The sequence below is a fragment of the Taeniopygia guttata genome, chromosome 27, assembly GCF_048771995.1.
Source record: "Taeniopygia guttata chromosome 27, bTaeGut7.mat, whole genome shotgun sequence".
NCBI lineage: Eukaryota > Metazoa > Chordata > Aves > Passeriformes > Estrildidae > Taeniopygia > Taeniopygia guttata.
In genome coordinates, this window is record NC_133052.1 from 2553966 (window position 1) to 2565508 (window position 11543).

Genomic DNA, 11543 nt, shown 5'->3' on the forward strand with positions numbered 1-11543 from the left:
CCGCGGAGGAGCCGGGCCCGGGGGTGCTGCCGGGCCAGTCCCGGGGGTGCTGCCGGGACAGACCGGGGATGCTGCCGGGACAGTCCCGGGGATGCTGCCGGGACAGTCCCGGGGATGCTGCCGGGACAGTCCCGGGGATGCTGCCGGGTCACAGTCCCGGGGATGCTGCCGGGACAGTCCCGGGGATGCTGCCGGGGCCACGGGGCCGGGGGAGGCAGCGCTCCGAGAACGGCGGCAGCTCGGACCGGCTCCTTCCCTGCTAGGGACACATCACTCCAGTGCTGGGTATGACGCTTACTCAATATTTATTTCAACTCCTCGCCTAGGCTCTACTTTACCCCACTGCTCTCCTTTATTTCCTTGTCCCTTTCCCGCCTTGAACGTTTCCGTCTGCTTACATATCGTTTCTTTCTGCTTATTTATCGTTTCTGCTTCCTCTTATGGCTTTTGATCTCAACTCCTTTTCTCCTTCTCTTCCCCATTCGCAGTGGTGGCTTTTATGTTTTCACTGCTGAAGAGGCGATCTGGGAAGGGAAAAGGAAAACTTAAGCCAAGTCTTAGAACTCAGCAGCTGGGCACAGGAAAGGCTCCCTTACCCTCACCGGGAATCTCGACCCTCCCCCGAGCCCCGGGAGCGGCGGGGCAGGGCCGGGCTGCCGGTGACACCGACCGGGCCAGCCTGCAGGGGACACTCGGGGAGCGCGGTTATCTCTAAGCTGGCAGCACATCTGAAGCAATCCTGGCCTTCCACCAAGATTTTAATTCAATACTTGCGAGGAAATGGGTGCTGTGGGAATTCCAAGGTGCTGCTGATGTGCAGCAACAACAGGAGAGTGGGGATTTTTCCCATTGCTGGGTGCAAGGTGTGAATGACAAGCACCTTCTCGTGAGGAAGCCGGCTTGTCTTTGTGGCCTTTGTTCAGCTCTGCAATGAAGCTTTTGCTCACGTTATCCAAGGCCTGAAAGAGATGAAATTCTTAATAAAAGCCCCAGAAATGCAGCTACATACCCAACATTTTCCTGTTTTGCTGTCTATCATTACCAAATCCTTTCCTACTGTAAAACTGCATTTCTGCAGTACTGCTAGCTGGAGTATCCCAGCTGGGATAACAGCTACTCCCAGAGGCTGCCCAGAGCTCCTCCTGCCCTCAGCAGCCCCCTTACCGCAATGATGCCGTTCTGAGCAGCTTCACTGGGAACAAGCTTTGCCTTCTCCAGAGCTTTTTCAAAATTCAGGATTGCAGACCGGTAATCTTTCAATTTCACTGGGACAGACAAGGATACCAGCCAGTTTAGCCCAGCATCAGGAGAAAAATAAGAAGTAATCAAGCTAGTCTTGGCTTGATTTGAGCAGTTGCTTTGGCTGTTAAATCCTAGAGATGTTTTCAGACCAGCTTCTCCACCCTGAGAGCAAAACCTGTGCCCGCATCTTTACCTTGTGCCTGTGCCACCAGCACGGTGGCGTGGAGCTGCCACTCCACATCCCCCTCTTCATCTGCTGACTCCAGGGACATCTGGCCATACTCTCGGGCTGCTTCAGCTTTATCGAGCTCGAGGTAGCACCGCCCAATTTCATGGAACAGCCAGGCCCTCTCCAAGCTGGATAGGGCCAGTGGGATCTTCTCCTCCCAGCTTCAAGCAGAGTAAGACAAACCTTTACCAAACTTCACTGGGGACAGTTACAACTCAAACACTGGTTTGATAGCAAAGGGTTCAGGTGTGAAAATTTCCCCAGGCCTGGCTGCAGTGAGAATACACAAGTGGAAATCCACCACCTGGGTCACTCCAACCCCCTGATGCCTTTGCTGCTGGGCTGTACATACGTGTTGATGGCCTGCTGGAACTTGCCAGTTCGGGCGTACACGTGGCCGATGTTGTCCAGGGCCCGGGACATAGCTTCGGTCAGAAAGCTGAGACAGGGAGACAAAGGGATTGTGGCACTGACATAGTCCTGTTCCTCACTCATTCTGCATTTCTTCAGCCTCATGGTCCCTTTGGTGTTCCCCATGCCCTCAGAAAAGTGTTGGGAATTAAAGGGCCCAGGGCAGGCTGAAAGTCATGAAATCAAGGTTGATTTTTGATTTCATCTACAGCTCTGGCAGCTGACCCCATGAGACACAGGGAAAATGGTTTAGCTTTGCCTTTGATTACTATTAATTTTAATGTAAAACTGACAGTCCTTGGGAAAGTCTTTCCGCTTTTCTTTGCCTCTCTTTCCCTTTGTGTCCCTGACACTTAGGGATGATTTCTGTCTTTCGAAACAAAGAGCCAAAAAGGTGCCTGCAGTGTGTCTGCAGGCCCCTGCCACCAGCCCTGACCCTGGGCTTGGACCAAGCTTTGCTCCATGCTACACGCAGCTCTTTCTGTAATAACAGACCCTGTGGGCTTTAATTTTTTTTATTAATTATCCTCGTTCTCATCTTCAGAAGCAGCTTTGCCTACCTTTACCTTAGAGATGGAAAGGCATGTGCGGGGAGCACATAACTGCGATGGGATTCATGAATCACAGACCGGTTTGGGTGGGAAGGGACCGGAGGGATCCGAGCTCAAACCCCTGTCCCGGGGTCATTAACGCCAGTCATTAATGAGTCATTAGCGGCGTCCCCAGCTGCAGCCGCCCGAGGGCGCAGCCTGCCCGTCCCCGCCGCTCCTTTTCCTAAACCAACATTCATTTCCAAAAGGATTTTTGGAAATGAGAAACTGTGGTTGCAGCTCTCTAGCTCCAGAGAGCGGCACACAGCTTTCCCAGGCATTGTCCTAGGGAAGGCTGTGAGTAGAGAAAATGGGAAACAATTCTTATTTTCACTTGTTGTTTTGGAGATTTGTTTACTAAAGGGTGATTTCTTAATTAGCTAATAATTATTGTTTTAAATTCAAGGATTAATCTAGTCTGTATTGGACTGTCTGCAAGGGCAATGAGTTTCTGAATAAGTATAGTATAGTATAGTATAATAAAACAATTGATCAGCCTTCTAGAATCATGGAGTCAATGCTAATTATCCCCACATCAGGGACACCCTACTACAATAAGAAACAACCACTCAGTGACATCTGAAAATCTCAGTGACTACTGCAAAACATAAATCACTTCAAGCCATGATTTCTGCCATGCTTTGCAAACTCTTGCTAAATCTAAGACTACATTTTGCTCCACTGTGGTTCAGCTGGAAGAGCCGTGTGTGGTGCAGACAGGTAAGTGCACCTGGAAGAGACCTTTAATTCAAGCCATGCTTAATAGTCTCTATGTAAAGGAGTTTAAGACAAAATGTAGCAGAAAACTGGATCAATTTCAACCCAGGTCTTCCTGAGAAGAAAGTACCTGCTCAAGATTAAAGTGCTGAAACTGGGACTTGTGTTCTTTTGCTTTGCTACAGAAGAGGTTCTGATGTGTCCTGTGCTGTGGGCCCTTAAAAATCTGCTTCAGGCACCTTGTTTTGAAATAGTGAAGATAAAGTCACCACAGACCCTAATACTTGGGCAGAGCTGAATGTGCAACCCTGTTAAAACCCCCCAGGTGAGAATTACATTACCTAATGCTAAAACACCCCCACAAAGGCATTTTCCCCTTTCTCCACCCACCTGAACTTCCCAGAACTTACTGCTGCCTGGCACAATCCAGATCCATCTTATGGCTGCGCAGAGCTGCCTCCATCTGTCCCATTGCCAACTGTGCATTCCCAATGCAGTTGTGGAGGTTCCCAATCAGTTCATTCTTGTTGGGAACTTCATCCTCTGACCACGCTTGTACCTTTTTCAGCAAACGCTCAGCTTTCCTGCAGCTTTCCTCAGCAGAACCTCTGGCCAGTGCTGGGGACAGGGAGCAGAGACATTGAGAAGTTGTGAATTCCCCATCCCTGGAAGTATTCCAGACCAGGCTGGATGGGGCTTGGAGCAACCTGGGATAGTGGAAGGTGTCCCTGCCCATGGTAGGAGGGATGGAATGGGATGAACTTCAAGGTCCCTTCCAACCTGTGGGAATCCAGGGCTTCCTTCTGGCTGCCCTGGAGGGTCTGGGACCCTGGCAGGGGTCAGAACCCCCCTGGACAGAGCCCCAGAGACACTGGCTGTGATCTCTGCCCATGCAAAAGAGTTTTCAATCTTACAGGATGAATTACCAGCTCTGCGTGTTTGATATGAGTAATAATTAAGTGTGGCACGGGTGCAAAAGTAACATTTTAGGATTCTAGATTAGGGGTCCAAAGGGGACAAGATGGAGGAATTGGGTGTGTCTTGTCCTTTTTCTCCTTCTTCATGCTCTCGATGTTTCACTGTGGTGTTGGCATTTTTCTGTTGGTTCAGGCTGGGGACACACTGTCCAACGTAGGTGACAGATATTGACACGTTATTGTAAATCCAGCACAGGTAGTTTGTGGTATTTAATGTTTGTACCATCCCACTGAGGGGTGTTACAGTGGCACGTTATTGTAAATCCAGCACAGGTAGTTTGTGGTATTTAATGTTTGTACCATCCCACTGAGGGCAGAGCCCCACACGCTGCCCTGCAGGACAGAGCTGCGGCAGGGCAGCAGAACATGTTAGAGATAAACAGAATAAACAACCTTGAAAGCAGCACAGACCAATTATGGCTCTTCTTTGGCAATGGGGCAGAAAGACAGAGACTTTTTACAATCTTGGAATCATCAATACCTCAGATTCTGACACCAAACCATCTTGGGATTCTGTGATACTTGGGAATTGAGACCTGGTGCAGTGGCTAACCCCAGGCAGAACTCAGGAATATTAGAGCCCCCACAGCACTCAGCTTGCAGCCAGGCACCCACCCAGCTCGATATCCTCCATCTCCTTTGCGATGCACCTGGCGATGTCGGCTGGTTTCTGTCTCCCGTCGCGCGCCCGGCCCTGCCGCAGCACCTTGCGCTCGTACACCCGCGCGTAAATCGGCTTCTGCTGCTGCCAGAAATCCCGCCGCTGGTTCAGGTAGGAGATGCCACTCAAAACCAGGTCCATGACTTTCATCCCCTGCCTTGTGCTGCTCTGCATCAAGTCTGGAAATAAGATAAGGTAGAACCCACATGAGAATCAACAGATTTGAGCTGCAGCTCAGTGGGGAATTAATTGGAAATGTTTTTCTGTTCTGACACAGACAGTCCTGGAAATGAAGGTGTCCCGTGCTCCGCAGAGCTGAGGTGATGGGGCAGCTAACAAAAAACTCTGTTACTCTTGTGGTTCAGTGAGCTGAGCTGGTGTTCCAGCCTCATATCTGCTGCCTTCTCTGCTGATCAAAGCCAGGACAGGGCCCAGTAAGTGGGGCCAGCTGTGCTGAGCACCTGTCCTCTGGGACAGAACATCTGTATGGCACATCTGTATTGACAGAGCATTTTGAACAGTGCTGTGGATCAGGCTGGCAGATGGAAACTCAGAGGGCTTTTACCTGCCTGCAAACCAGACCGCCCACATGTGTAATTAGTGCTGGCAACACTGTAAAACCTGTGAGCAAACCAAATCTTAATCACTTCTTTATTTCTAGGTGAAAAGTGCCATAGAAATATAAATAAAGGAGCATCATCTTTGTGCCTTTTTCTAAAATAAGACACTTCTCCAATTCCTGCATCTTGACCGTAACAGCATTTATAACAAAGCCACAGAGGAGTCACAGCCCCATGAGCAGATATCTGCCTGTGTCCCCACCACTGTGAGCACCATGTGCTACATGAGCTCTGGTAAAACTAATGAAGAGTCACAGGGATTTAAAAGAAGAAAATAAATAAAGAAGAAAAAAAAAGGGACGAAAGAAAAATAGAATCTGCTGAGAAGGAGAAACACCTTCATCCTTGAGCAATTTCTCCAGGTATGCCTTGTCAGCATAAAGCTGTCCCAGAAGCTGTCGCTCTGTTTTTGGACTCTTCTTCTTTGTCTGGTTTTGATCCTTTTGATCCTTTGGTTTGTTTTGCTGTTTCTGGTTGGCTTTTTTGCTCTGCAGCTAGAAAAAAAAAAAACAAAAGGAGATGGGGGACTTCAGTAGGGAACTCTGGAATGAGAATTCTGTTTATACTCCATATAAGACAACTTCTTTTTTAAATAAAAACAGAAAGTGTCTCACCAGCTGCTTTGGCCATGAGCAACTGAAATTCTGCAGCCAGTTGTGCTCCCTGGGGACCACAAGGGTGTTACAGAAAGGGTAAGAACTAGTTCTGGCTTCTCAGAGGAATAAGACACTACTGCAACGGGGCATCCAAAAGTGAAGCAATAAAGAAAGTGTCCATTATGAAAACTGTGACCCTCAAACATCAGGTAAATCCAAAGTCAATATTAGAGCTCACAGTGCCCTCTTTGACCTCTGGGATGTTACTCTTTAGATGGGTGGCTGGCATACCCCAGAGAGGGGCTGGAGGAGAAATGCCAGGTTTTGTTCCTGCATGGTGGCTCTTCCTGCCCTTCTGCCTTCCCCTTGAAATTCTGGGTGGCTTGAGCCAGACCTGCATTAGAAGCAGGTGACAAATACTCTCACGACAGGCCAGTGTGTTTTAGTGCCCAAGAGGCCCTTCAGCAGGCCCCCTGCTCCCACAGCCATGGCCCTGCAGGGACTGCCACTCCTCTGGTGCCCATTTCAGCATTACAACAACTCCAGAAGTTCTCCAGAAGAGCCCCGAGCTGTACCTCTGCCTGCCTGCTCACAAAGCACAGCTCCTCCTTGCCCTCCAGCTTCACCGAGGATGGATCTGCAGGCACAGAGGGGTCAGTGTTAGTGCTGCTCAGCAGCTGTGCAGGGTGTTGTGAGTAAATGCCCATAAAGGTGCCAAGCCCAAAACGTTCAGTTTCAACCCAAGGTTTTCTAATCCTTTCCCATGGAATAGGGGGTGTTGGTGTGTTCTGGGAGCAGGGAATGCAGCTTCTCCACCAGGGGCTCCTGTTGCAATATTCCTGCAGACAGGGTACATCCTGCATGGAAACTGAAGGAGAAGGATGCAGGTTCTTCTAGGGGATCACAGTTGGAGCATGAAATGGAAGGAAAGGTATTTTAAAGGTTTGTGCACTCATTAGGGCAAAAGGCCCATTGTGTTTTCACTTGACCCCAGCACCACCATCTGTCTGCAGCCTGGGAAGGAAGAGTGAGGAACAGCTCTTTGTTTGGTCTGCGGGAAGGACAGAGCTTCTGAGCTGCTGCAGAATTCCCTTTGGCAGCCCTGGGGCCCTGACCAGCAGCACAAACACAGGCAGGTCACAGGGGCAGGTGTTCCCATCCATCCAGGGGAAGCAGAGCCAGGGAAGCAGCCTGGGGATGTACCCTGTTAATGTGTGTGCATTTCCCAACTGTTCAAACATCCAGATCCACGCTGGCTTGTTTTTATGTTTCCCTGCATCTCACAGCTACTGACTGATTTAAAAGAAGAGTTGTCTATTTTTTAAATTAATTTTTGTGCCTGCAGCCTAGGGGGTCCAAAGGTGGTTAGAGCTCTTGGCTCGGGATATTGAGCTGGGAAGATTTCAGCTGGAGCTGTGATGATATCTGAGCATTGTGCTAAGCTCAGGAAGCAGCAGGGATGGAGGAAAGCAAGCCAGATCTGGAAATCTTCCCTGTTTTTTAAATAACTATCCCATATGAAAGTGCTGCAGGCTCCGGTGCCACTGGCACGTGTTAAACCCTGGCACTGGGGGAGGGCTGAAGTTTTGAAATTCTGCAGAGGGAGGCCCTGGCCTAGCTGGGAATCTGTGTAGGGTGTGAGAGGGGCGTGCCAGGTGCTGGGCAGGGACAGGCTCCAACCCACCCCACAGGTTTGGCAGCTCCAGGGGAGCCCTGCACACGTGTCCCACTCACATGTCAGCAGTGGCAGCCCCAGGTGAGGTGTGTCTGTGCCCCACACTGGGACATGTCCTGTCCATGCCTGCTGGCAGGGCTGAGAGAAAAACTACGTGAAAAGAGTTTTCTGTTTGTTTTAAAGCCCACGAGGTCCTTGGCCTTTCTTGTCTCTCCAGGACCTGCTCAGTGATCTGAGCCAGGAATGGTGAAAGCAGAGCTCATTGCAAGAGTCAACAGTTTCACTGCTCTTTTGCAATGAAAACTGGAGGAGAGTCAGGATTTCAGGAGGCCAGTCTGAGGTAGCGTGGCACATTGCATTCCAAGCTTGGAATACAGGGATAAAGGTCTCAAAATGGATTATGTAATTAGTGCTGGAGGTAGATCATAGAATCATGAAATCCCAGAATGGTTTAGATAGGAAGGGACTTTAGAGCTCATGCAGTTCCATCCCCTAGAATTGCACCTCCCATGGGTAGGGACATCTTCCACTATCCCAGGGTGCTCCAAGCCCTTCCAGCCTGGCCCTGGACACTTCCAGGGATGGGGTAGACACAGCTTCTCTGGGCAACCTCTGCCAGGGCCTCCCCACCCTCACAGGGGAGAATTTCTCCCCAATATCCCATCCAAGGGAAGCCATTCTCCCTTGTCCTGGCACTCCAGGCCCTTGTAAATAGTGTCTCCAACTTCCTTGTCAGCTCCCCTCATGTACTGAGATTAGATGAGAGCAGCTCATCTAATCTCTCACAGATTAGATGAGCTGCTCTGGTCTGTATTCTCTGGAAACTTTCCATGATGATTTTGGAAACTGGAGTGTCAGGATTTACCTACTGAACTAAAGGGATCAGGTACTGTGTAAGAACAAGTGTTCAGGGGAGAAAGAAAGAACAAAAGGAAAAAAGAGCAGGGTTGGCTCTTTGTGGTGCTTCCTGGATTTATCTGCCACAAAGAACACAAACCCAGAAGCAGAGAAAAGCTCTGCTGTGGGGCTCTTGGGTCACTTGCAGAGCTGATTTGCCATCAGCTGTGCCCTGAACAGCATTGTCCAGGCTCACGGGGGCCAGAAAGTGACACTTCTTACTCCCAATGCAGTTGATAATGGCCTCCTCAGCCTTGTGGATGCCCAGCTGGAACTTGTGCAGGTCGGGGCGGAGCCTTCGGCCTCGGTGGTAAAACACCAGCGCAAACTCAAAGTCCCCCATGGTGTACAGTGTCTCTGCTTTCTGGTAAAGCCCCTAAAACCACATTTGGGGAAAGAAATTGATAAAATGAGGGGAACTTTTGCTGGATCTCAAGTAACTCCTGTCAGGCCCACGTGAAACAACTTGCCTCCATTAAAGGCCAGACCTGGAGGTGCCCGAGCACCTCAACAGCTCTGAGAGCAGCAGAAATCTCAGGAGTGACTGGAGTTTCCTCACAGCTCTGCCCCAGACCCTGCAGGGTCTCACAGATCCAGGCCAGCTCTTGGCCATCCCCCTCCTTCCCCCTCAGCTGGTTACCTCGGAGAATGTATTATCAATTTGAAGCGAGGCTTCAGCATCTTTCAAGGAGTTTTCAGTGTCTCCAAGTTTCAGAAAGCACTTGGAGCGGGTGATAAGGCAGTGCTTGTCTCCTGCTCTCAGCTTCAGTGCCTGGAACCACAGACACAGACACGTCACCAGCGCTGGACATGTCACACACACGGATATGTCACCTGTGCTGCCTCAACACCACAAATACACAAGTGCAGGTATTCGATGCCACAGTTCCCACGTGGATCTTGATGATGGATGAGGATAAAACCACAAGGATTTCACTGAAGAGTTTTCTCTTGTTTTTGTGCCGCAGCGCTGCCCTGTCCCTGCACTGCCCCGTCTGGGTCACCCCTCGTGCCGAGCCCTCCTGGGGACACATCCCTCCGTGTCCCCGCCTGTTGCGGGTGCCCCCGCGGCTGTTCCCCCGCCTGAACCGAACCGCATCCCCGCGGTCCCCCGGTGCCCTCACGTCATTGAAGCAGCCCAGAGCCTTGTCGTGCTGGCCGCGCCGCACCAGGGTGGTGCCCTCGGTCATGAGGCTCCCGAAGGAGACGACGGGCAGCTCCTCGTCCGCCATGGCAGCGCGGCGCCGCCGTTGCCGAGCAACGGGCACCGGGCCCGCCCGCTCCCGGTGACCGCCCCGCCCCGGGGGTGACGGACGGGCCGGTGCCCGCGTGCGCTGCCGGTGTCCCGGGGGGCCCGGCTCGGCTCGGCTCGGCTCGGCGCTGGCTGTGCCGCTGACCCGTCTCCGTGCCCGTGGGGTTCTGCTCGTCCATCCGCGCTCCCGGAGCCCTGCCGGGAGGGGCGGGAGCGCGGCCGCTCCGCACAGCCCCGGTGCCACCGGGCATAGCCAGTTCCTCGGCCCCAGCGGTCCGCAGCGCAACCGGAGGGCAGCCACCGCCTGCCTCCCGTCGGTTATTCGGTGCTGGTTTGGTGCTCGCCGCTGGCCCCGGTAATCCCGGGCAGATAAATGCCGAACGGCAAATTCTGCCGGTTCGCTCCCATCAGCGCTCCGCTCCCGACTTCATTTTGGCGCTGGCTCAGACTCTGCGCCAAGATTTGTGCTTGAAACACTTTGTTCCTGCCAGGCGGCCCAGGGGAAGGGCGGGGGGAGGGCACCGGTCCCGCTCGGAACCGGCGGCACTGAACGGCACCGCCCGAGCCCGGCGCTGGCCCGGTGCCGCGGGCCCGGTGCCGCTGGCCCGGTGCCGCTGGCCCGGTGCCACCGGGGCGGGAGGCGGGCTGGGGGTCACGCCAGGGTGGGGAGACACGCACTGCCGAGCTCCGGAGTGGCGGCCGGGCTGCCACACCCCGTCCCCGGAGAACCGGGCACGGAATTGCGGCCGGTAACGTTTGCCGGGGGATTTTCCCCCACTGGCACCGCCGTGCCCCCGCTGTGTTGGTGAGGGCTGCGGCAGGTCCGTGCCCGGCTCGGTGGGTGACATTGGCGTGGGGACACCACAGCCACCACGTCGGGACTGTGAAAAATGCGTATTAGATAATTGGCCGTTCGCAAATATTAAAATGAATTCTATATATGTTATGTGGGAAAGTCATGCTGTATTCATCTCTTTTAAATATAGTTTTAAGCTATAGCATAATATTAAAATAGAAACTATGTGATGTAAGATAATTTTCGCAAGTAGCTCAAGGAATGGATAAGATAATTAAGAAATTAAGAGATAACAGCAACAAGACACTAAGGTCTCAAGAAAAGAATTATTGCCTCCTTATCAAGAAGACTCAGACTTCAAAGGACCAACACAATTGATTTACAATATGAAGGAGGGAGTTGAAACTAAGCATAAGAAATCCTTTGAAAAGAATTTTGAATAATGTATGAGATATATGAATATGCAACAGGCTATTACTTTTAAGGGTTAATCCCTTGTTAGCAAGGCATGTTTCTGTGGCAGAGTTTCTTTGCTTTTTATTGTCCTAACTCTAACTGTCCAAATTCTCGCTGCTCTAAATTTTACTACTATTTCTATAACTATTTTATTACTATTAAACTTTTAAAATTTTAGAACAAGTGGTTGGGCGTTTTCCCCAGGGACAAGGCCGCCTGTTCGCCGGGCCGGGTGCTCCCGCTGATGACCGCGTTAGTCACGGGCTGGGAGCCCGGGGAAAACCGAGCGTGGGCGGCCGTTCCCGGGAAGCCGGAGAGCCGAGGCGGCTGCCCTGTCAGGAAACGGAGCAGCGCACAGGCGGGACGCTCCCGGTGCTGCGGAAGGGTGCGTGAGCATCACGGCGGTCTCGCCTCGCTGCGGTAC

General features: G+C 51.8%; 1 protein-coding gene and 1 long non-coding RNA gene across 4 annotated transcripts; one reads left to right on the forward strand and one right to left on the reverse strand.

Moving 5' to 3' along the window:
* The first annotated feature begins 61 nt into the window (after positions 1 to 61).
* On the forward strand, positions 62 to 1013 carry LOC140680708 (uncharacterized). The gene is made up of 2 exons (XR_012052065.1): positions 62 to 285; positions 489 to 1013. It is a non-coding gene; the product is annotated as an uncharacterized lncRNA (long non-coding RNA).
* ODAD4 (outer dynein arm docking complex subunit 4) lies at positions 289 to 10407 on the reverse strand. Of its 3 annotated transcripts, XM_030256252.4 has the most exons (12): positions 9740 to 10404; positions 9256 to 9387; positions 8838 to 8991; positions 6619 to 6680; positions 5785 to 5941; positions 4782 to 5006; positions 3600 to 3807; positions 1824 to 1910; positions 1436 to 1632; positions 1165 to 1265; positions 881 to 959; positions 289 to 524 (listed from the first exon to the last, which is right to left on the reverse strand). In XM_030256252.4, the coding sequence occupies exons 1-12, from the start codon at positions 9845 to 9847 to the stop codon at positions 454 to 456; spliced, it is 1581 nt and encodes a 526-aa protein (XP_030112112.4). In that variant the 5' UTR covers positions 9848 to 10404; the 3' UTR covers positions 289 to 453. The 3 variants fall into 3 exon arrangements, with proteins under 3 accessions (XP_030112112.4, XP_072775141.1, XP_072775142.1); XM_072919040.1 differs by lacking the exon at positions 289 to 524 and having other exon boundaries at positions 741 to 959; positions 9740 to 10406; XM_072919041.1 differs by lacking the exons at positions 289 to 524; positions 6619 to 6680; positions 8838 to 8991 and having other exon boundaries at positions 741 to 959; positions 9740 to 10407.
* Positions 10408 to 11543: the final 1136 nt, after the last annotated feature.